General features: G+C 37.6%; 2 protein-coding genes and 1 long non-coding RNA gene across 8 annotated transcripts; 2 read left to right on the top strand and 1 right to left on the bottom strand.

Annotated features, from left to right (window-relative positions):
- Positions 1-454: 454 nt before the first annotated feature.
- On the top strand, positions 455-4,699 carry LOC110625272 (beta-glucosidase 17). Of its 4 annotated transcripts, none has more exons than XM_021770881.2 (14): positions 457-740; positions 1,195-1,389; positions 1,504-1,573; positions 1,707-1,765; positions 1,837-1,912; positions 2,116-2,193; positions 2,279-2,366; positions 2,449-2,701; positions 2,954-3,069; positions 3,148-3,365; positions 3,447-3,478; positions 4,039-4,141; positions 4,262-4,364; positions 4,454-4,699. In XM_021770881.2, the coding sequence occupies exons 2-14, from the start codon at positions 1,228-1,230 to the stop codon at positions 4,674-4,676; spliced, it is 1,581 nt and encodes a 526-aa protein (XP_021626573.1). In that variant the 5' UTR covers positions 457-740; positions 1,195-1,227; the 3' UTR covers positions 4,677-4,699. The 4 variants fall into 4 exon arrangements, 3 of the variants coding, with proteins under 3 accessions (XP_021626573.1, XP_043817142.1, XP_021626574.1); XM_043961207.1 differs by having other exon boundaries at positions 848-1,389; XM_021770882.2 differs by having other exon boundaries at positions 457-793.
- A 2,099-nt stretch (positions 4,700-6,798) lies between these two features.
- On the top strand, positions 6,799-19,899 carry LOC110625268 (beta-glucosidase 17). 3 transcript variants are annotated; one of them, XM_021770875.2, is made up of 14 exons: positions 6,799-6,931; positions 7,382-7,593; positions 7,702-7,771; positions 7,925-7,983; positions 8,077-8,152; positions 8,260-8,337; positions 8,698-8,785; positions 8,924-9,176; positions 9,259-9,374; positions 9,478-9,695; positions 9,789-9,820; positions 19,167-19,269; positions 19,354-19,456; positions 19,544-19,899. In XM_021770875.2, the coding sequence occupies exons 1-14, from the start codon at positions 6,862-6,864 to the stop codon at positions 19,749-19,751; spliced, it is 1,686 nt and encodes a 561-aa protein (XP_021626567.1). In that variant the 5' UTR covers positions 6,799-6,861; the 3' UTR covers positions 19,752-19,899. The 3 variants fall into 3 exon arrangements, with proteins under 3 accessions (XP_021626567.1, XP_021626568.1, XP_043816741.1); XM_021770876.2 differs by lacking the exon at positions 6,799-6,931 and adding an exon at positions 6,956-7,255; XM_043960806.1 differs by lacking the exons at positions 6,799-6,931; positions 7,382-7,593; positions 7,702-7,771; ... (1 more) ...; positions 8,077-8,152; positions 8,260-8,337 and having other exon boundaries at positions 8,699-8,785; positions 8,929-9,176.
- On the bottom strand, positions 19,142-20,002 carry LOC122724874. The gene is made up of 2 exons (XR_006352275.1): positions 19,893-20,002; positions 19,142-19,437 (listed from the first exon to the last, which is right to left on the bottom strand). It is a non-coding gene; the product is annotated as an uncharacterized LOC122724874 (long non-coding RNA).
- Positions 20,003-25,203: the final 5,201 nt, after the last annotated feature.

Genomic DNA, 25,203 nt, shown 5'->3' with positions numbered 1-25,203 from the left:
TTAATATTTTGTAGTTTTTCAATTCTGTTAACTACTTCCAATAACGGTGCACATGGAGCCTACGTTTGTTAGTTATGAGTGGCAGGCAAGAATGCGAGATGAGTTTGCGACTGAAGGATAGATATCTAACAACACAGCCTGTTGAGTCACTGTCAGCCTGCTTTGAGTCACTGTCAGCCTGCTTTTTCTTCCATAACGGTTATCCAATTAAATTAATTCACACAAGAAAAAGCAATAAAAGGAAATAGCATATCTTGTCAAAATTAATTATGCGGTTCATATTTTTATATCACTTAAATTAAAATATTTATATGTTTTATAAAATCAAATTTTTTATTTCTATTATTAAATAATATATTAATTAATTTATTTTAATTTTAATAAAAGACTAAAACATAAATAAAATTATAAAAACTAAAAGGTATAATGTTCAAGCACAAAACAATTTGTTTTAGTTTTTTCTGTTGGCAATTATATAATCTCATGGCGTCAATAAACAATTATGATGACACTGCCAGAGAATGGGAGTAACCCAGACCCATACCTATCCACTTTTCCAACCAAAAACCATTTTTTCTGGCGATTTTTTCACCTCCACGACTCATCCTGGTAGACCAGTCTCCCCTTTCAACCAAAACCCAGAATCAGACTTTTCTACTTGAGCTAAAACCCAATACCCAGATTACCAATCTACATTCTAGCCCTCTGTTTCCTGGAAACACAAGTCACTGGAGGCATAAGTATGTTTAGTTTCTGCTTTCTTCCTTGATTCTTGGATTTTAGCATCACTGAGGTTCAGCCATCATATGTTTATTGATTCTTTTACTTCTTTATTTTTATTTTATAGAGATGGATGCCAATGAATTTTCTTCTCTAAGTATGTGGTGCTCTTAACAAAATTGGAGAAATAGATGGTGCTATGTTAAGTTTTTATTGGCTTTATTGAGAGAATTTTTCTTATTGAAAAGAAAAAACAAAATTGGAGAATGCAATCTGGAGGTCTGGGGATGGGGATGCTTTAACAGAGTAGCTTTTGTATTTTATTTGTCAGAGAATAAACCAGCACTTAGCTTTTGTTATCCTGCGTTTATTGTTTCTTCAAGTGATTGACAATCTACAGGCTCATAGCATTATTTTTGTTTGAATTATGAAGATAATTCTTGAATTCACTAATCCCAACTGTTATGATTACAGGGAGTTTGGATATTAAATAATTGTAGGCAAATAATGAAAATTCAACCGTATCTTCTTCTCTTCCTTATCCTATCATTCACATGTTTATTGGGTTATGATGAGGGATTCCAACCTTATCTTCACAGCTCTATTGCTCTTAGTAGGAGCAGTTTTCCCAAGGATTTTATATTTGGAGCAGCAACTAGTGCTTACCAAGTAAGCATGTATTTAATTTGCTGGCAGGAAAATATATAATAATTTAGGCTAATTACTATCTGAATTGATCATTTGGTTCTAATGTTATGTATATCACATCAACACTTGCTTTAGATTGAGGGAGCAGCAAATTCAGATGGCAGGAAGCCAAGTATTTGGGATACCTTCACCAAGGAAGATTCAGGTTCCTCTCTCTTGTTATTTTTTCTTCCTCCTTACTGTACTTAATGCTTCATAACTATCAATTAAGATTTTCTCCTCTGCAATTTATTCATTTTCTATTGTGGCCTCTGAGATGTGATTAATGGAAATGACAGAAAAAATATTGGATCATAGCTCAGGTGATGTTGCTGAGGATTTTTATCATCATTACAAGGTAATTTAATCAAAGCCAATAATTCCTTGTAGCTTATAGTATAATAGTAATTCTAATTAAAAATATTACAGGAGGACATTGCTGTGATTAAAGAAATTGGTTTGAACTCCTTCAGATTTTCAATCTCATGGTCAAGAGTATTACCTTGTAAGACCATTAATTACTCTGCACTTCAATCCAATGTTTAAAAAGCATTTGGATTATTGATTAATGTGGGTTCCACATACTTTATATTGTGAGATTTGCATCAATCAACAGTTCAGATTGCACGTTCAAACAGAGCACGCAGATTATACTTGTTGTTTGTATGACTTCATGTATTCTGTTGTTACTTGCTGGATTGTCCTTAGATGGAAGAGTCAGTGCAGGAGTGAACCAAGAAGGTGTCAATTTCTACAATTCTATCATTAATGAGCTCCTGTCAAATGGTTAGTTTTATATGTATGCAAATCAATGTAATTGTAGTTTCTACTGTTAATGGGGAGTTTAATTTCTTTCCATGATTTTGTGTAGGCATAGAGCCCTTAATAACTTTATTCCATTGGGATCTTCCACAAGCCCTTCAAGATGAATATGGTGGATTTTTAAGCCCCAAGATTGTGTAAGCCATACCTAATTATTTTTAAACCATTTTCACTTCACTGTAGTTTAAATTAACGTGTTGATCATTGCTAATATTTTAGGGATGATTATCATGATTATGTAGACTTCTGCTTTGAAGAGTTTGGAGATAGAGTGAAATATTGGATCACTATTAATGAGCCAAATTATTTTAGTTGTTTCGGATATGCAACGGGAGATACTGCACCAGGTCGATGCTCCAATTATATTGGAAATTGTACGGTTGGAAATTCTGCAACAGAACCTTACATTGTAGTCCACCACATGATTCTTTGTCATGCAACTGCTCTTAAATTATACAAACAAAAGTATCAGGTATGCATCTTTTTCTTTTCTAAATAGATATACATTTTTTTTGGTCCAAACTCGATCCATGATTTGCTAAAAACATCAATATATATCTTGAGTCAATGAGGGACTAAGTCTAGACAGGAATTTCCCCTTCTTTTAGTGCCATAATGGTTCAATTAAAGTGAAAATAATGAGTCTAAACTACAGAATTTTATGTAATTGAACTCATATTTGAGGAAATATTTCTACAACAATTAACATCTAATGAATAATTAGGCTTCTCAAAAGGGAACAATTGGGATTATTATAACAGCATTCTGGAAGGTGCCCAAATTTGAAACCACTGCCAGCAGGAAGGCTGCCTCTAGAGGCCTTGATTTTACCATTGGATGGTGGGTTTTCACTTTTTATAGTTACTAATTTACAGGAGAATTTATTGATTTCACCGCTGGATGATTCTCCCTGTACAGGGTTCTCCACCCTCTAACATATGGAGACTACCCTGAGAGCATGAGATCTTTGGTGGGAGAGAGACTGCCTAAATTCACAGAAGAACAATCCAAGATGATACAAGGATGTATTGAATTCGTTGGAATAAATTACTATACAGCAAGATATGTTGATGCATCTCCATCCTCTACCAAAGTGAACTTGAGTTACACAACAGATAGTCAGACTATTGAATCCAGTAAGTTTCCAAATTTCTATTTATTGCAATTGATTTGCATATTTTCACCTTATTTAAGGTTTTCTGTTGTTGTTCTTTCAGCTGAGAAAAATGGGATTCCTATTGGACAACAGGTTTTCTCTCTTCCTCAAATTTGAGAGCATAGATATATAAATATATGAAAGTTGATGTTATTGTTGGTGTTGGATGCCTAATTAATATGCCTAACTAAGATAGGATTTATTTGAAATTATTGCTAAAGTTGGCATTGAGAAAAGTAGTTCTTTAAATGTGATATGTTCCTTGCTTGTGGAGTGGCTTGAGGTGTTTAGCATTTTGTCTTGGATGTGCTGATTAAAAGACTCTTTTCAACATTTAAAATGGTATAGTTATGTGCTTTTTTTGTTTGAGACTTGATCAAGCTGTGAGTTGAGCTTCGCCCAGCTTGTATATTCATGCCTAGTAAGTTTTCATATCTCATAGGCCAGACTCATCAAACTTTGAACTCAGGAGTTAGTCTGGTTAACATGTAGAAAGTAAGTGAGTGAAATTTCGAATTGGAGTATTTCCATCTACTTATTCTAAGTTATGAACTTTATAGTGAGAAAGAGAAGACTATCTCTTATTATATAACCTAAAATTATAAACTTTTTTTTTTAATCTTTTATATGAGTTAATTATAATAGCTTTGTAGGCTGGATCTAGCTGGATATACATATACCCAGAAGGAATCCGAGAAATAGTGTTCTATATAAAGAGAAATTTCAACAATCCTCCAATTTATATCACTGAGAATGGTAAGAATATCATCAATCTGTTATTATGGTTATTATTTTGAATCGTGGAACAAGAAAAAGCAGAGCTTCAAATGCATGATAATTCACCCATTTCCATTTTTTTTTTGTTTTGATGCGAAGGAGTGGAAGATAATAGCTCCATGGCAATAAACGAATCACTGAATGATAGCTTGAGGATAAAATATCACTATCTTCATCTATCTTATCTCCTTCAGGCGATCAAGTGAGTGCTAGTTAACATAATCATTCGTTTATTTTTCAGAGTTCATTCAATTCAATTAGCTTGAACTTGAATTGATATGATTTTGGCAGGGAAGGAGCTGATGTGAGAGGGTATTATGTGTGGTCATATCTGGATGATTTCGAGTGGGAATTTGGCTATACGGTTCGGTTCGGACTCACTTATATCGATTACACAAATGGGTTGAAAAGAATTCCAAAATCATCTGCTTTATGGTTCAAGAATTTCCTCAATGGGGAAAATGTCACTACACATTCATATTCTTTCTTGTACTCTGCAAAGAGTTCAATTTAATAACAAATATCTAATCATCATCATGTGGGTGTTTTTTCTAGATTAAAGGAAACATTATTTAATCAATTGCCTTAATAACAATATATATTCACTTCACTTTTTGTAAAAGAATTTGATGATAAGCTGTTTTCAAGTCATTAAACGAGAATACTAGCTAATTATAAGCTTCATTAGCAAGCCAAATCCCCCAAAATTAAATGGTTTAAAATATAATTAAGCATTAATCTCGTTTATATTAATTATTAGATTTTTATGTTTTACTTCATTTTATACTTTTGCAAAAACCAATCACACATCAATTGATTGTGTATTGATTTACCATTTTTGCAGAGAAATTTGGAATTAAGATCCAAGATTAGATAAAATCTTGATTTTCTTATTTGGTGAAAAGCTTTTTATGGCTCAAAGACATACTCTTGGCCTATGCATAATTAGAAAACAACCCATCTTTTTGCAAGTTTTGCTAAAAAAGTTTGGTTTGAAAAGTCTCAATTTTTTTAAAAAAAAATGATAATAATGTGGGTGATATAATATTATATGTTTTTTTTTCTAAGATAAAAATTTCATTAGAAATAAAAGAGGTCTAAAATCTAATACAATACAGGACCAAAACATAGACTATACAACAGTATGCCATGGCTAAAAGAAAAATTAAACTCAACTCATCCCTATAAACAAGCTCCAAAGGAAATCCTGGCTGCAGACTAGTAACATAGAGCAAAGGGGTTGTCAAAACTTCTAAGGATCAAAGAACTGCCAACAGCCATAAGAAGAGACTTGCAAGCAAAACTCAGAGAAAAAAGAGGATACGAAAGCTCAAACTTAGTGTTGGAGGGACTCGAAATTGGCTTAGGATTCATAAAAGAACTGAAGCTATAGAGAGAAAACTACTGATCTATCAAATGTCGGCAAAAGGTGGAGGTGGTAGGGTTCTCGGCGCCTCACTCGCGCCTTCCGGGCCTTCATCCATCCCTGTGAGATTACCACCAATAATACAAGGCTTTTCTACGTCTTTCAATGAAACTTGAAAAAAGAAAGCGCCAATAATACAAGGGCTTTTCTACATCTATCAATGAAACTTGAAAAAAGAAAGCACCCATAGAACTGCTTTCTCTGAGAATGATAAGAAGAGAGTAGGCAGAGCTCTAGTTTTTTACTGTAGTCTTAGGACCAAAGCGAAACCAGAACGGCTGTCTCTCCTCCATTGGAATTGCATGCTACAGAAGTAGAGGATCTCCTGACCACTAAGAGTCCGTGCATGCAACAACCCACACAGCCTAACAAGAGTGTATTTAGAAAATAAAACTCCATTACAATATTCCACAAAGCTACAATAAAAAAAAAATACAAAATAAAAAAATATTTATAATCCACTCAAAAAGAGAGTGAAAGAAAAATTCCGAAAAAGAATTATCCAACGGAGACAAAATTTTCTCTCCTAAACAAAAGAGAAAACGTTATCGGATATAATATTATATGCAAACTTTTTCGTCATTATTTTCTTAAATTTGTAATCTAACAGACAGAATTTAGCTCTTGAAGGTACAATTAATTGAATTTTACAATCAAATAAACTCTTATTAATTTTTTTGAGTATTATAATATTAACTTGTGTTTTTTTTTTTCTTTTTCCATTCAAAGTTATCTATTTTGGCTTAAGTTGGCAATATTATCCATTCTCTAGTAGATAGTTTTGTTTTTGATTTTGCTTCTTTTGATTATTCTTTTAGCTGTATTTTGTTGATTATTAGGTGGTTCTGAGTTTTCTTCTTTGACTAAATAAATGATTCATATCTTTAGAATTTATTTTATCTAACTTAATATAACTCACTAATTATCTCATAGTTGAAAATTATTGTTGTAACTAATAGTAGATTGCTATATATTATTTATTTTATTATGAATTTTTATAAATCGATAAAATTACTCAGAATATAATTTTATTATTTTTAAAAATTTAAATTTAAATTAGTAAAATTTTTAGTAATAAATATTTTTCTTTTTATAAATTTTCAATGATATGGTTAATGTATGATTAATTATTATAATTTGTATAAATATTAATTAAGTTTATTGCTTGGGACCTAACCAAATTCAAATATCCGTTTCTTGTTCCCTCCATGTGACTAAAAGCGCGTGGAAATGTATTGCCCTGACTCTTGACGTTCCTTTAACTTGATTTTACATGAAAATGGCAGACACAATTTCTCCAAGTATTCAGCTGAGTCTCCTCCTCTGCCAAAAACAAACAAAAGGTATGATAGATTTTTTTTGCCCTCCTTTTTTCTCAGGTGTCAGATTCCACAGAATGCTTCAACTTCTTTACCAAAACCCACCATATTTTCTTAGTGAATTTTCTTGTTTTCTTCTTCACCTCATGACTATCAAGAGTTTTTAAGAGAATGGCCAATGATTTGAGGCTAAACTCTAACAGTTAGATATTGGATTTGGTAGCAATTGGATGCCATCTTCAACAAATTTATTATTGTTTGAGTTTGTAAACGTGGATGAGAAATCAGAAGACAAGTTCCATCTACCATTTTTTTAAAAGAAAATTGGTTACCCAACTGGATAAAAATGTAATCACTACTCTGTTTCCATGAAAAAAATTGAAGTTAAAGCTTATAAACTAGATTTTTTTTTTTTAATTTCTAACTTTTTGATATGATTGGAAGAATTAACTGAATTACTTTTCTTGCTGGCAGTAACATTTCAATCCCTTCATCTTCTACGGGATATAGAACAAAATTTGTTCCAGTCAAGAATGAACAGACAATACTCTCTCTTCTGCCTCTTAAATCTTGCTTATTTGCTTGCTTTTGCTGGAGGGAAGAATACAATTCAGCTTTCTTCCGAATTTAGTAGGCGTAGTTTTCCTGATGGTTTTGTGTTTGGAGCAGGATCAAGTTCATACCAGGTAAATGCCAAATCTGTTCAATTATATTCACATTTCCCTCAAATGTTAAACCTGACATGTTGTCTTCTTCTTATTCTTCTCTCACACTCTCTCTCTTTTGCATCATAGTATGAAGGAGCAACAGAACAAGATGGCAGGAAACCAAGTATATGGGATACTTTCACTAGGGAACATCCAGGTCTCTTATTCTCTCCATCTCTCTCAACATGCAGACGGATCGAATTCAATGCATTTATTTCTTTTTATATGAATTAAAACTTGGTTCTTCAATGATTTTATTAGACCCAACAAGTTATTTTTCTAAGACAGTTTATGGTGTCAATCATGGCAGAAAAAATTGCAGACCATAGTAATGGGAAAGTTGCTGAGGATTTCTACCATCGTTATGAGGTCTTACCTTACTAAACTACATTTCCTGTGGTCTTTATCTGCAACTTCTTCTCATTCGTGATTGTATAATTTAGAAATGTTATACATGCACAGGTAGACATTTCTCTTTTGAAAGAAATTGGTTTAGACTCTTACAGATTCTCAATTTCATGGCCAAGAATATTGCCTGGTAAAAGAAAATATAATTACATTCTTGAGAAATATTTTTGCTTAATCTTTTTATCTATATATTGAATGCATCATTGTTGATTCTAAATGGAGCTTTTTGTTCTCAAGGGGGAAAGCTTAGCAGGGGAGTGAACTGGGAAGGAGTCAACTTCTACAATTCTCTTATCAATAATCTCCTTTCCAATGGTAAAATTCTGAATCTTCCTCTCATTTTGGACTCCCTTTCTAATATTCTGTTATTTATGTGGTTTGAATTTTAGGTATATTTTCTTATAAGCCGAATTTTTATCCGACCTGAAAAATTCTGCATTGCAACCCATATTGGCTAGTAAAAAATGGGAGTATGTGTTGGGAGTGGAGGATTATAAATAATCTATCTAGGATTATGAGAAATTTCAAAAAACACACATAGAATTTTGAGAGTTTTGAGAGTTTGTTTGAACTACATTAACTTTCTTATATCTCTTTCTATAAGATTGTGATTTTGAGTGCGTGTTTGTTCCTAGTTTTGTACATTTATCTCAACATATTCTCTGTATTGATCAGGCATACAGCCCCTTGTGACCCTATTCCACTGGGACGTCCCACAAGTCCTTGAAGATGAGTACAAAGGACTCTTAAGCCCCAACATTGTGTAAGTCAAAAACATTGTATTTCAACCACCTAATCTACAGCCAACATTGATGTGCCTAGAGAGAGCACTTAGTCTCCCTGAATTTATGTTAAAAATATGTCTATTTACTTCTGAGAATTGGTTGTGCTTCTTAATTAGGAAAGATTTCTACAACTTTGTGGACTTTTGCTTCAAAGAATTTGGTGACAGAGTGAAGCATTGGGTCACTATCAATGAGGCTAATTTAATGAGTATATATGGATATGCATATGGACAAAATGCACCTGGCCGGTGCTCGGATTATATCGGAAACTGCACTCAAGGCAACTCTGCAACAGAACCATACATAGTAGTTCACCACTTGATTCTTTGCCATGCAGCTGCTGTGAAATTGTACAGACAAAAGTATCAGGTTTGTTACTTGTTTTTATTTGTCAAAGAAATGAATGTCTTGTAATCGATGTTGTGTCACAAGTGGTTAATTGAAAATTTAGGCTTCTCAAGGAGGAATCATTGGGATTACAGTTTTTACAGCATGGAGAGTTCCCAAATATGATGATGTTTCTTGCAGGAGGGCTGCCTCTAGAGCTCTTGATTTCTTAATCGGATGGTGAGTTCTTTTTGATAGATTTTCTTTCAAACCCTGATTGGATATTGGGAACAATTTTTTATTTTTCATTGCTAAAAGATTTTTGTGCACATGATTTCTGCAGGATTATGCATCCAATCACTTATGGTGACTACCCAGTAACCATGAAATATTTGGTGGGTGATAGACTGCCAAAATTTACAGAAAAACAAGCAAAACTGGTGATAGGTTCTTTTGATTTCATTGGAATAAATTACTATACAGCATCATATGCTGAAGATCTTACATCTTACAGCAATGTCAATCTCAGTTATACAACAGATAGCCGAGTTAATGTAACAAGTAATTTCAGAAATTCTGACCTTAATCAAATTTGACATGGGAATTTCAATTTATATTTTCTAATTATACACTTGTTTTTCAATTTCATCTCAGCTGACAAGAATGGGATTCCCATTGGCGAACCAGTAAACCCTTTCTCACTCTCTCACTCTCATATACACATGAAGAAAATGAAAAATCACACTGAGTGTAACAGCCCGGAAACCGAACTGCCACCGGCACTAGGATCCAGATCGACTTAAGGTCGCCGGGACCCGTAGTAAGCCTGCTATCCTGTCTGTAGACCTGTGAACTCCCATACATGATCATAAACATACAACAATAAAGAAACATACATAAACTGATCATGTGACTCCAAGGGATTACAAGTCTTATAAATCAAGCACCATTCTATACACTGTACATATACATTATCTCTGTCCAAATACATGTCCACACTAGCTATTACAAAACTCTGTACTCTTCCTGTACCCTGCTGAGTTCTCTCTGATCTCTGAACCTGCACAACTGAAGTTAGGAGAGAGGGATGAGCTACAATAGCCCAGTGAGTAGAATAGGCAAATACAGGTGATAAAACATGCTCTCATGGAATGCAACACATAATCACATAACCTCGGCCGGACGGATCAAAACTCCCTCTATCTCATCTGGGGTACCTAAGTACCATTTGCCTGGTCCCCGTAGGGCTGTTCCAGGTCTTTATGCCTGGTCCTCGTAAGGCTGTTCCAGGTCTTTCCTCTGAGGGCTAATGAATCCTCACGAAGTCCGTGCCGTCTCACATAAGCAATGTACAAGGAGCAATGCCAAGTACAAGGATCAATGCAATGCATCATCTTTGTGTACACTAATGCACTCACCCTAAAGCATATTCATGATGCATGAAGCATGATAAAATATCAGTTTTCATATTAAAACATTAAGTTAAATTCCACTCACCTGTAGTTCTCTCTGAACTGACTCTGCAGGTTCTGACACTGAACTCACTGCTGATGTCCCTGATTCCTCTGGTCCGTACCTACACAGGTGGACTCAAATGAGGGACTAAACTCACTCAAGAACATCTCTAAGAAACTCCCCAAAACCCCTCTAAACAATCCTCAAACCATCACATAAAACATGCAAAAGGAAGCTGGACAGGGCACTTTCGGCGGCAGGTTCGGCGGCCGAAACCCCACTCCAGAGACGAAACTCATGCATGTTCGGCGGCACCTTCGGCGGCCGAAGGTCTCGTCCAGAGACGAAACTCACACACTTTCGGCGGCCGAACTCCCTCTTTCGGCGGCCGAAAGTCCCTTTCTAAACCGAAAGCCTAGCGTTCGGGGGCAACCTTTGGCAGCCGAACTGCCTCCACAAAGGGTTCGGCGGCCGAACCTTCCTTCGGCGGCCGAACCTGGTTTTGCCCGAAGGGCAGAACCCTGCTCTGTTTCATGCAAACTTTGCCCAAAAACCTACCAACATGCATAGCAACTACTCCCAACTAGCATATACACATATATATGCACAAAGGGGTCTAAAACTATCCTAAAACCCCAAACAAACATAGCACATAACACTTAATCATGCTAGAACACCACAAATCACCAAAACCTCACCTAAACCTAAACATGCATACTACCCATACAAACTTCATAAAACCTTTCAAAATCATCAAAGAAGCTCAGGATCTTCACTTACCTCTTACACAACTTGAGGATGAAGGATCCTAACGTGGAGATATGAAGAAAAGCTCTTCCAAAGCTCCAAGCTTCAAAACTTGGTTCTTTTGCTCAAAACCTTCAGAAATCACCAAAACTCTTAAAACTCTTGAAAGATTTGATGAAAATCATGGAAAACAGGAAAGTCAACGTAGGAGAGGCTGGAACTCACCTCTGGCTGCAAGTGGAGGAGAAATAACCTCCTTCCACCGACCCTTGGCCCTTTTATAGGTGGCTGGCCAGACCACCTTCGGCAGCCGAACGTGAAGCCGCAACCATGCAATGTTCGGCGGCCGAAAGTTACCTTCGGCGGCCGAACCTTTGCATTTCTCCCTTGTTGCTTTTCTTTCAAAACTCAAGTCTTTTAACCCTTCAAACCATGAAAACAAATGAAAAGACTTTAGAAAACATATGCATTACCCTTCTCGAGGGTTCCGACACCCGAGATTCCACCGGACTACAGGAATTCCGATGCCGGACTCGAGCCGGGTATTACATTCTCCCCCCCTTAAGAACATTCGTCCCCGAATGTCCCTAACACAACATAAACACATAGAAAAAGGGAAAACTAACCTCAAAACAGATATGGGTATTGCTGGAGCATGGACTCCCGAGTCTCCCAAGTGCACTCTTCTAGGTTGTGGTGGTTCCACAAAACTTTCACCATTGGTATCTCCTTGTTTCTCAGCTTTCTGATCTGGGTGTCAAGGATCCGCACTGGCTGCTCTACATAGGTGCGATCACTTAAGATTTCCACCTCAGGTTCACTAAGAACCTTCTCTGGATCTGACACAAACTTTCTCAACATAGAAACATGGAATACCGGGTGAATTCGTTCCATAGAAGCCGGTAAATCTAGCTTATACGATACAGGCCCGATCTTCTGCAAGATCTCAAAGGGACCAATGTACCGTGGGGCTAGTTTACCCTTCTTTCCAAACCGAACCACTCCCTTCATCGGAGACACCTTAAGCAATACCATATCCCCCTCCTGGAACTCTATCTGCTTCCTACGGATGTCTGCATAACTTTTCTGTCTGCTTACAGCTGTTCTGATCCGCTCTCTGATGATAGGCACTAACTTGCTGGTTATCTCAACTAACTCTGGCCCTGCAAGAGTTTTCTCTCCTACTTCTTCCCAGCAAACAGGTGTTCGGCACTTCCTCCCATACAAAGCTTCATAAGGGGCCATCCCTATGCTAGCATGATGGCTGTTGTTGTAGGCAAACTCCACCAAAGGTAGATGCTGCCTCCAAGAACCGCCAAAGTCTAACACACACATTCTCAACATATCTTCAATGGTTTGGATGGTCCTCTCAGACTGACCGTCTGTCTGTGGATGGAAAGCAGTGCTGAAATCCAACCTTGTGCCCATTTCATTTTGCAGACTCCGCCAAAACTTGGAGGTGAACTGAGGTCCTCGATCTGATACTATCGACACTGGAACTCCATGCAACCTTACTATCTCGTCTACATACACCTGCGCCAACTTGTCCACAGAGTAGTTACTCCTGACTGGAATGAAGTGAGCAGATTTAGTGAGTCTATCCACAATCACCCATATGGAGTCTAGTCTGTTAGACGTCGCCGGTAACCCCACTACAAAATCCATAGCTATGTTCTCCCATTTCCATTCTGGGATCGGCAGTGGGTTAAGCATTCCAGCCGGCTTCTGGTGCTCTAGCTTCACCCTTTGACATGTCTCGCAGGCTGACACGAACTGTGCCACTTCTCTCTTCATTGCTGGCCACCAATACACCTTTCTCAGATCTTGATACATCTTGGTGGCTCCCGGGTGAATGCTATACCGCGCATTATGAGCTTCCCTCATAATGTCTGCCTTCAAACTGCTATCATCTGGTACACATAACCTCTTACCGTGCCGAAGAATCCCCTCACTATCAAATCTGAACTCTGTACTGTTGCCCGACTGAACAGTCCTGGCAATCTTCACTAACTCGGGGTCTTCGTGCTGTTTCAGAGCCACTTGCTCTAGAAACACTGGTGTCACTCTCATCTGTGCGATCAAAGCACCCGTACCAGATAACTGCAATTGTAACCCTTCTTCTACGAGCTTGTAGAAATCCTTCACCACCGGTCTTCTCTCTACTGCAATGTGGGATAAACTGCCAAGTGACTTTCGGCTTAAGGCATCAGCGACAACATTAGCCTTACCCGGATGATACTGGATCTTACAATCATAATCACTGAGCAATTCTACCCACCGTCTCTGCCTCAAGTTTAACTCTCTCTGACTTAAGATGTGCTGCAGGCTCTTATGATCCGTATAGATCTCACACTTTACCCCATAGAGGTAATGCCTCCACATCTTAAGTGCAAAGATAACAGCTGCCATCTCCAGATCGTGTGTCGGGTAATTCAGCTCGTGCTTCTTCAGCTGTCTAGAAGCATAAGCTATCACTCTATCATTCTGCATCAACACACAACCTAATCCCACTCGGGATGCATCACAGAACACTGTGAAATCTTCATCACTGATCGGCAGCGCTAACACCGGTGCTGAAGTTAACCGTCTCTTCACCTCTGCAAAACTTTCCTCACATTCCTCTGACCACACAAACTTCTGATTCTTTCTGGTCAGTCTGGTCATAGGAGCAGCTATCTTCGAAAAGTCCTGAACGAACCTCCGATAGTAGCCTGCCAAACCCAGAAAACTCTTGATCTCGGTCACCGTAGTGGGTGTAGGCCAGTTGGCTACTGCCTCTACCTTTTTGGGATCTACGGATATACCGTCCTCTGATACAACATGTCCCAAAAAGGAAATGCTCCTTAACCAGAACTCACACTTGGAGAACTTGGCATACAAGCCATGCTCTCTCAAGGTTTGCAGCACTATCCTCAGATGCTGGGCATGGTCCTCTGCATTCCTGGAGTACACCCAGATATCATCAATAAAGACGATCACAAAACGATCCAAGTACTCCCTGAAAACCCTGTTCATGAGATCCATGAATGCTGCAGGGGCGTTAGTCAACCCGAACGGCATCACAAGGAACTCATAATGCCCATATCTGGTTCGGAAAGCAGTCTTGGATACATCTCCTTCCCTGATCTTCAACTGGTGGTATCCGGATCTCAGATCTATTTTAGAAAAACAACCTGCTCCTGCCAGCTGGTCGAATAGATCATCGATCCTGGGTAAAGGATACTTGTTTTTGATAGTGACTTTGTTCAACTGTCTGTAGTCGACACAAAGTCTCAGAGGTCCATCCTTCTTTCTGACAAATAATACTGGAGCACCCCAGGGTGAGGTACTCGGGCGGATGAAACCCTTAGCTACCAAATCCTGTAACTGCTCTTTCAACTCTCGCAACTCTGCTGGTGCCATCCTGTAGGGAGGAATAGAGATCGGTCTAGCATTGGGCATCAACTCAATCTCGAACTCTATTTCCCTATCTGGTGGCAATCCTGGAAGCTCTTCAGGAAACAAATCTGGAAAGTCTCGAACAACTGGTACTGAGGATGGTTCCCTAACCTGACTGTCTAGCTCTCTCACATAAGCTAGGAACCCCTGACACCCCTTCCTTAACATTCTACGAGCCTGGAGGGCTGATATCAAACCCCTAGGTGTCCCTCTCCTGTCTCCTCTGAAGACACACTCTGATCCATCCTGGTCTCTGACACTGACTACCTTGTCTCTACAGTTCAGGGTAGCATCATACGTAGATAACCAATCCATCCCTAGAATGACATCAAAATCTGTCAACTCTAGAACCACCAGGTCAGCTGGAAGGTATCTACTCTCTATGCACACTGGACTGAACCGACAGACTGACTCTGCCAAAGATGGATCACATTTGGGTCCACTGACCCATAGAGGACACTCTAACTCAGACACTATCAGACCCAACCTCTCTGCAGCTCTAGAAGAAATGAAAGAGTGAGAAGCACCGGGGTCCATTAAAGCATACACCTCTGAACACCCAATGATGAGATTACCTGACACCACTGTGTTCGACGTGTCTGCCTCCTGCTGAGTCAGGGTGAAAATCCGTGCTGGGGCTGACGGACCTGCACCTCGGGAACCCATCCCTGATGAAGAGGCTGCCCCTCTTCCTCTTCCTCTGCCACTGCTTGGTGGTACGGCTGAAGCTACGGGCTGAACTACACTGCCCGTACTCATCTGCTGGGATGGTGCAACCAAAGTCGCCTGAGGACATTCCCGTGCATAATGTCCCTCCTGCCCACATCTATAGCAGGCTGTGGATCCCAACTGACAAGCTCCTCTATGCTGTTTACCACACCTCTTGCACACTGGAAAATCTGCGCCAGAACTGGAGCCACTACTCATTCCTAGACCCGACTTAAGCCTGTTCCAGAACTTGCCTCTCTTTCCTCTGAATTTCTCCCATCTTCTCTTACTTGCACTTACTGTACCCTGTGAGGAGGAACCTGGTTTACCACCAGAAGACTGTGCCTTGACTACACCTTGACTTATGGCACTGGCCTCCATCTTTCTAGCAGCATCCACAATAGAGTGGAAACTTTCCTTCTCCGCATGAAGAATCAAAGAGAAATACCTGGGATGAAGCCTTGTGGCATATCTCTTTGCCTTCTTCTGATCTGTATCATATGCTTGACCGACATATGGCAACAATTCCAGGAACTTATCTGTATATTCATCAACGCTCATCACCTCCGTCTGTCTCAACTGCTCAAACTCCACAACCTTTAGTTCCCTAGAACTGTCAGGAAAAGCCCATCCAGCAAATTCATTGGCGAACTCTTCCCATGTCATACTCTCAAGTCTCGGGTCCACATAGTTCTTGAACCATTCTCTAGCTTTCTTGCACTTTAACGTGAACCCTGCCATCTCAATGGCTCTACCATCATCTGCTCCCAACTCACTTGTTATCATTCTGACTGCACTGAGATACTCAAAGGGATCATCTCCTGTATTGAATTTCGGAGCATCCAACTTTAAGTACTCGGTCATCTTCACCTTACTTCCCCCTGACGAACTGGGTTGCTGTGCTTCCACAACAGGGGCTACTGGTTCAGGAGGTGGTGGTGGAGGAACTGATTCCCTCACTTCAGGCTGTACTGGACTTGGATGAACAGGTGGGGGTGGATACATGTGATAGGGTGGATAAAAGGAAGGATAGGGCATATATGGCATGTAGGGTGGATATGGGGCAAAACTGGAGTAATCCGACGTGCCTCCCATCGGATACTCTGGGCCCTGTGGAAAGGGTGGATAGCCAAATCCCGAGGCCTGCATGCCTCCCTGGGACTCCCCCATACCTTCTTCTGACCTTCCTATACCCATGCTTGCATCTCTACTCTGATCCTCTTCCCTCACACCTCTTTCTTCTACTGACCTTCCCCCTCTACTTACTCCTCTCCTGCTCTCGTCAGAAGACCTTCTAGGGTCTCGTGACGTTCCTTCCCTGCTTGACCTGTGAGATCTTGCCCTTGGCAAGGCAGGTGGACGAGCAGCTGTACCCGCACTTACGGGTGGGACTCCTGTCAATCTCGCGGATCGACGAGTTCCTCGCATCTTCACTCTCTGGAACACAACATCACATAACACATCAGCAACACATCAAAAACATGCACATGCATAACTCAGGGCATTGCACATCAGCATATAGACAGGACTGACATCCTATCCTAGTGGACATGTTTTCCTATGGTGCTTGACCTACTAAACTTCTCTATGAGCCCAACTCTCTCTATAGGTCCGACCATGTGAACCTAGGGCTCTGATACCAATCTGTAACAGCCCGGAAACCGAACTGCCACCGGCACTAGGATCCAGATCGACTTAAGGTCGCCGGGACCCGTAGTAAGCCTGCTATCCTGTCTGTAGACCTGTGAACTCCCATACATGATCATAAACATACAACAATAAAGAAACATACATAAACTGATCATGTGACTCCAAGGGATTACAAGTCTTATAAATCAAGCACCATTCTATACACTGTACATATACATTATCTCTGTCCAAATACATGTCCACACTAGCTATTACAAAACTCTGTACTCTTCCTGTACCCTGCTGAGTTCTCTCTGATCTCTGAACCTGCACAACTGAAGTTAGGAGAGAGGGATGAGCTACAATAGCCCAGTGAGTAGAATAGGCAAATACAGGTGATAAAACATGCTCTCATGGAATGCAACACATAATCACATAACCTCGGCCGGACGGATCAAAACTCCCTCTATCTCATCTGGGGTACCTAAGTACCATTTGCCTGGTCCCCGTAGGGCTGTTCCAGGTCTTTATGCCTGGTCCTCGTAAGGCTGTTCCAGGTCTTTCCTCTGAGGGCTAATGAATCCTCACGAAGTCCGTGCCGTCTCACATAAGCAATGTACAAGGAGCAATGCCAAGTACAAGGATCAATGCAATGCATCATCTTTGTGTACACTAATGCACTCACCCTAAAGCATATTCATGATGCATGAAGCATGATAAAATATCAGTTTTCATATTAAAACATTAAGTTAAATTCCACTCACCTGTAGTTCTCTCTGAACTGACTCTGCAGGTTCTGACACTGAACTCACTGCTGATGTCCCTGATTCCTCTGGTCCGTACCTACACAGGTGGACTCAAATGAGGGACTAAACTCACTCAAGAACATCTCTAAGAAACTCCCCAAAACCCCTCTAAACAATCCTCAAACCATCACATAAAACATGCAAAAGGAAGCTGGACAGGGCACTTTCGGCGGCAGGTTCGGCGGCCGAAACCCCACTCCAGAGACGAAACTCATGCATGTTCGGCGGCACCTTCGGCGGCCGAAGGTCTCGTCCAGAGACGAAACTCACACACTTTCGGCGGCCGAACTCCCTCTTTCGGCGGCCGAAAGTCCCTTTCTAAACCGAAAGCCTAGCTTTCGGGGGCAACCTTTGGCAGCCGAACTGCCTCCACAAAGGGTTCGGCGGCCGAACCTTCCTTCGGCGGCCGAACCTGGTTTTGCCCGAAGGGCAGAACCCTGCTCTGTTTCATGCAAACTTTGCCCAAAAACCTACCAACATGCATAGCAACTACTCCCAACTAGCATATACACATATATATGCACAAAGGGGTCTAAAACTATCCTAAAACCCCAAACAAACATAGCACATAACACTTAATCATGCTAGAACACCACAAATCACCAAAACCTCACCTAAACCTAAACATGCATACTACCCATACAAACTTCATAAAACCTTTCAAAATCATCAAAGAAGCTCAGGATCTTCACTTACCTCTTACACAACTTGAGGATGAAGGATCCTAACGTGGAGATATGAAGAAAAGCTCTTCCAAAGCTCCAAGCTTCAAAACTTGGTTCTTTTGCTCAAAACCTTCAGAAATCACCAAAACTCTTAAAACTCTTGAAAGATTTGATGAAAATCATGGAAAACAGGAAAGTCAACGTAGGAGAGGCTGGAACTCACCTCTGGCTGCAAGTGGAGGAGAAATAACCTCCTTCCACCGACCCTTGGCCCTTTTATAGGTGGCTGGCCAGACCACCTTCGGCAGCCGAACGTGAAGCCGCAACCATGCAATGTTCGGCGGCCGAAAGTTACCTTCGGCGGCCGAACCTTTGCATTTCTCCCTTGTTGCTTTTCTTTCAAAACTCAAGTCTTTTAACCCTTCAAACCATGAAAACAAATGAAAAGACTTTAGAAAACATATGCATTACCCTTCTCGAGGGTTCCGACACCCGAGATTCCACCGGACTACAGGAATTCCGATGCCGGACTCGAGCCGGGTATTACACTGAGATTTTATACTTTTTGTGTGTGTGTTCTGTAGACTGATTGCAGCTGGCTCTACATATACCCAGAAGGACTTTACAAACTTCTGCTGTATCTGAAGAGAAAATACAACCATCCTGTCATTTACATCACAGAGAATGGTATTTAAAGTCCATTCACTTCTTGAAAGGTTAAGATTTCAGAGATATTTTCTTGTAATATTAATTCTGTTTTCTCCCTCTCAGGAATGGGTGACAGAAGCTCATTGTCAGTTGCTGAAGCTCTGGAAGATAAGTTGAGGATAAAATATCACCATCTTCATCTGCTATCTGTCTTAGAAGCTATCAAGTAAGTTGAGGCATTGAAAAAAAATATATATTTATTCTATATGATTGTAGAAATTGAATCAGCCTCATATAATTTGTTGGGATGCAGGGAAGGTGTTGATGTGAAAGGATACTATATTTGGTCATTTCTTGATGATTTCGAATGGGATTTGGGTTATACCATTCGGTTTGGAATCACTTATATTGATTACACAAATGAATTAAAAAGACATCTCAAACACTCAGCTTTGTGGTTCAAGAAATTCCTCCACGAGGAGAATAGAACCATTGCATCTTCTTTATTGTACTCAGAATGATTAGAGTTTTTTCTTTTATTTAAAAAAAGAAAATTCTGTAAATTACCTCTAGAATCTCAATTAATTGATACTGAATAGTGATCATCTAAAAAAATAAATGATAATTTGATTAAAGCATTTCTGCACCTTTATGCTAAATACCTGGAATCTATGCTTGATACCATGCTCAAGGCAGTAGAGCTTTCGGTAGGCATTGCAACCTGGATACCAGTCTAATCAATGTGAATCAAAATGCAATCTCTCATTTTTACCTGCTGATTTCACAAAAACAAGAAATCTTGCAAAGAAAAAGAAAGAGATTCAGAAAAGCTAGAAGAGAGGCGTTTATGGAGACACCTTCTTGTTCAACCATAGGAATGGATCGGTAAGTTTGGGTGTTGAGAAATTTGAGAGAGAAGCTTTGGATGCGTAAATACCTGAGTGTTTCAAAAATAAAGTTGATTGAAGTTCACAATCAAATTTAGGAGAATTCTGGGTTTGGGAAAATCTGTTGAGGTTTTTTAAATGGTAGGTTTTTAATTTTTAAATAATAAATAATTTAAATATTTAAATTATAAATTAATATTTAATTATTACATTACGAAAATTGTATTCTATTATTAAAAAAATTTAATTTTATTATTTAAAATTTAAAATATTTAATATAAATATAAACGACAGTAAATATTTGGATATTTTTTTTAATATTTCAATTTCTAAAATATTTAATTAAAGATGATCAAGAATTTAAGGATGATTTTTTTTTTTTGAGATGAGAATCGGAAATGAAAGATTAGAATTTAAAATTTCTTAGATTTATATTTATTATCGGATTAAATTTATGAGTGTTATTTAAAGGTGATTTAAATTTTAGTATTGAGTGAAATGATATTTTTAATAATAAAAAATTTTAGATTGAACACATTTTCTTATAATCAATTTCAATTTTAGATAAAATTTTTCAATATTTTAAAATTTAGTTGATTATAAAAAAAAAATTAAATTAATTTGCAAATCGATGCAAAGTAAAAAAAATAATATTTGATCCAGTTAAGAAAAATATTTTCATAATAAAGTCTTCAAATTCTATGTTTTTTTGCATCCAAATGAGCATCATGCGGTGGTTATTGTTTGGCCAACTCTTACAGGCAGCGCAGCACCAATTATCACAATAAGGATGACTTTGAGAATTTGAAATTGGTAGGTGAGAATTTGAGTTTGGTAAATCTGAAAAAATATATATATATATTTTTTTGAAAGAGTGGGCTAACCTCTCTCCCATGCTGTATCAAAATATTTCTTTTTTAATTATATCTACTTTTTTATAAAAAATAACTTCAGTATTTATTTATCGCACATTTTCATGTCATTTCATTTAAAAAATAAATCTTCATTTATTTAAAAAAATATTTTTATTATTTTTTTAATATTTGATGCACTCAAAAAATTTATTAATAAAAAATATTTTCATAGTTGAAAAAAATAATTTTCACTTTTAAAAATAAAAAGTTATTTTATAAATTTTATTCATGCTATTATATATAAATTTATTAATATTTTTTATTTTTTAAATCATAATAAAAATATTAAATCATTTTTCAGAAACCAACGCAAGTCTAAATACGTGCTATAAATTGAACTTATAAAAGTATACACAACTTGGTTAACGTTAGACTTTGGACGAGCTACATAGTCGAAATTATCTTTTTTTTTTATAAATATATATATATATATATACATACCAAATATAAGAATTTTGCAATCAAGACTTGTTTCCGCAGTCCGAACAGACTCAAACAATTAAAGAGAATGATCTCTATAAAAGTCAGGTAAGCTGATCATAACTTGATTTGATCATAGGATAAATACAGACTTTTATAGCAATAGTCCGCTTCACTTACTCACATCGAAGTAATAAATATACGTATCGAGAATCAGATTGTTGTGATACGAATAAATAGACAAAAAATGAATTAATCGACTCCATATTTATTAATTGACTGTTCATCGTTAATCTGCTCAAAAATATTTTTATCCGATTTGATGAGACGTGTCGCAAGGAGATGAGTATTTGATCAATTCAGTTTAAAATTGAACCGGATTAAATAAATTGAAAATCAAAATTTCAGTATTTGTAAAAATAAATCGAATCAATTTTAAATATAAATCAAATCAAACCGATCTGATTTAGTTTAATATAATTCGATTTGATTGGTTAGACTTTTTAATAGATTTTTTATTTTTTACACTTTATTTTTAATATTCTAAAATTTAATTAAAATATTTCAATCTTATTATAGTCTAACCTCTATATTATAAAAAATAATATACTATGGTTTGATTTTTTTAATTTTTTCTGATTAAAATCAAATCGAATTGAAATAATTAAAAATTTTAAAATTAAAAATCGAACCAAATGAATAAATTAAATTAAAATTTTAAATTAATTTAATTCGATTAAATTTTTTGATTTAAACCGAATATTACACATTTTTATATGTCGCAAGCTATAAGAATATCAAACCATATATACTTTTAAACCTAACTCAAATTTAACATCCTTAACTCTGCTAGATAACTGTTTCATAAACCTTCACCCATCCAAACTAAAACGCTTAGTTTTATTAATTTTTCAAACGACAATTCCGATTCATTATTTCATCATGAAATCGAATTTTTATTTAGATACCTTAATATGATAAACCCACTAAATCTCCTTATTTATGTGGATTATTATCAAGAAGCCTAACACTGCAAGAAACAAGCTGGCAAACAAAATCCAAACTTATCAGCATAAGGAAATAATAATAAAAAAGCACAAGTGACCTGAAAGATGGTTAATTGATGAAGAAAAGATTAACAAATTTGTCAAAAACATTGTTGATTACTATTTCTTACTTTAAAAGGGATTAGTTTTCAATTTTTATTTTATTAGTTTAGACCCAATTTTGGGAGTGTTATTTACTTCTTCTGTTTCTCAAGCTAACCTTGTATACTCCGTTTGTTTGTAAAGAAAATTTTTTATTTTTATTTAAAAATAAAAATATAATAAAATTATATATATATATATACTTTGAAGTTTCTTTTTTAATGGGAGCGAATGACTTTGAATTGAATCAATCTCAAACTTCTTGATTATTTGTCATGAAATAATTAAATAATGTTTTTTTTTTTTAATAAATTTCGGCCGTCCTAGATCTTCTTATGGCTCATACGAGAAGAATTTCCACTTGTCATGCCTTTTTGGGATCACATCTGAACGTGAATAGTTGCATTAAAAAATGGAGATTGCTAAATTAAAGATTATCGGCAGCAGAGCTAACTAGATAGTGCCAAATAAATTAATAATATTTTGCTGCAAAAGAAGACAAAAAAAAAAAAAATTTGTTTAATATCTACTGTATAGATAGATGTAGCCAAGCATGAAATTATTTTTTAAATAGTTAATTTTTATAATAAAGATAAGACTGGTCTACTTTTTCAGGCTGTTTAATATAGTGATTGAATAAATTAATTGTTTGATTTCAACAGAAAAAAAAAGTTTTAATAGTTAATAATCTCTATTGGTTTTGTCTGTGACCCTATAATAAATAATTTCCAAATTCAATTTCAGAATTTGATAAAAATTGCACGCAATTTGAAAATATAAACTATTGTGTTAATATTTAAAAAATTGAGACCAATATCTTTTTTAAAAAATAATTTACTTATTAACTTTTAAATATATCTTGTTTAGTGTGTGAAAATATGAAATTTAAAGATTGGTGGGCTTAAAGTATGTACATATAAGTTTAGTTTGAATAGTTCTGTTATCTTTCTTTATTTTATTTTATTTTTCTCTAATAATATGTAACCGCTATTTTATTACAATATCACATATTATTATCATGCAAAATCGTATATATAGATGTACTGCCTATTTCTTTATCATCAGACGGCTATTTAATTCCCTTCGGTGCCTGTGCTAACATGATCTGGATATGGAGGGGTCTGTTTCTCCACTGACCCATCAAGTCAGGTGAGTTAAATCCTTCTCTGTTGGACTCGAGTCTTGTTCTGTCCGACCTGACCGAGCGTGGTCTGGGTTGTGTGCTAAAGGATAAGCCTGCGTATTGGGTTTTGATGGGGTTACGGCCTGGCTTTCTTATGTGGGATCGACTACGATCCGGATAGCATCCAGCGGTCATCAAGTGTCCATTTACCTGTTTAATAGTTATTCCATGATTAATGAGGGGTAAATCCCAAAACCTCAATTATAACCGCGCGGCTCTAAGAATACTTTTGTCAAAACGTCTTCTCTCTGCCTTTATCCATTTTAAATTCATACTCTCGATTTTGCTCTCAACTCTTCTCCTTGCTCTGCTCCCCTTAACTTGTTCTCTTTCACCTCTGCAATCTCTGCTCTGAGGTATATCCCACTCTTCTCATGGCTTCCGTTAGAATTTCTAATGTCGTGGATTTGATATCCTCTGTCACTCCTTCTTCCCTTTCTAATTTTTTCTCTAGCGAATATATTGATACCTCCATTTATAGAATTAGGGCTTCTCTTCACAATGAGAGGATTGTCCTTCCCAACCCACCTTCGACGGGCTTGATAGACCCCCAGTAAGGTCGTAGCTTAGTTTTCTTCGTTAAGCAACGTGATTTTGGGCTGTCATTCCCCTTCACCCCCTTTTTCATCGAGGTTTTTAATCATTTTAGCATGACCCCCCGTATGTTATCCCCAAATTCCATTCTCTTCATGTGCTCCTTTGAGTCGGTTTGCCTGTGTTGGGGTTTTGCCCCTTCTGTTGCTTTGTTCTCCACTTTCTTTCGCCTCGTCCGAGCTAACCATGAGTTTTACTATTTTGCTCCCCAAAGAGGGTTATCGATTTTTGCTAGGTACAAAGATTCAATAAAAGGTTGGACTGAGGCTTTCGTGGTGGTCGAGCTAAAGGAGGGCTCGGAGATCAATTGGGATGTTGATCTCTCTTGGAGGGAGGTCCTTCAAGACTGCAATGACCTTCCCCGGCTGACCCTGGTGGACCAGATTTGCCTTCTCTGATTGACCTTTATATGGAAGAAATATGATGTCAAGAAGTGCATGTTTATGTCTAACATCCGGGATTGCCGGAAGCTAGTACTGTTAATGATTGTTTTCTTGCCTTTTCTTTTCTGGTTGTATTTTTCTTCTGTTGTTCTGAATTCTAACTTGTATTGTTTTCTCTTTTTCAACTTCTGCCTCGCCCATGGACAACATCAGATTGCCAAAGAACTTTACCCTGTCTAAGGAGAGCATGAAGGCCACGCTAGAAGCCTTCAAGGCTGACAAGTCCGTGGCGAACGTGACTCGCAAGGTTTTCCAGGTCGTTGCCCCTGCCTCTACGAGCCGGACTCTTGCTCCTGCCCCTGGTCTGGCATTGGCATTTGCTGCAGGGGGCTCTATTTCTGCAGCTTCAAAGGCCTCTGTTCCTGCTAAGGCATCAGCCTCGGT

Source organism: Manihot esculenta, chromosome 10 (genome assembly GCF_001659605.2).
Source record: "Manihot esculenta cultivar AM560-2 chromosome 10, M.esculenta_v8, whole genome shotgun sequence".
Lineage (NCBI taxonomy): Eukaryota > Viridiplantae > Streptophyta > Magnoliopsida > Malpighiales > Euphorbiaceae > Manihot > Manihot esculenta.
This window is presented reverse-complemented; position numbering and strand designations above follow the sequence as displayed.

Bases quoted from the DNA above. Each gene is read 5' to 3' on its own strand.
- LOC110625272 (XM_021770881.2), top strand. From the start codon at position 1,228: ATGAAAATTCAACCGTATCTTCTTCTCTTCCTTATCCTATCATTCACA. The intron at 2,194-2,278 runs GTTAGTTTTATA...GATTTTGTGTAG, and splicing joins TAATGAGCTCCTGTCAAATG to GCATAGAGCCCTTAATAACT. The intron at 4,365-4,453 runs GTGAGTGCTAGT...TGATTTTGGCAG, and splicing joins TATCTCCTTCAGGCGATCAA to GGAAGGAGCTGATGTGAGAG.
- LOC110625268 (XM_021770875.2), top strand. From the start codon at position 6,862: ATGAAAATGGCAGACACAATTTCTCCAAGTATTCAGCTGAGTCTCCTC. The intron at 9,821-19,166 runs GTAAACCCTTTC...TGTGTTCTGTAG, and splicing joins GGATTCCCATTGGCGAACCA to ACTGATTGCAGCTGGCTCTA. The intron at 19,270-19,353 runs GTATTTAAAGTC...TCTCCCTCTCAG, and splicing joins CATTTACATCACAGAGAATG to GAATGGGTGACAGAAGCTCA.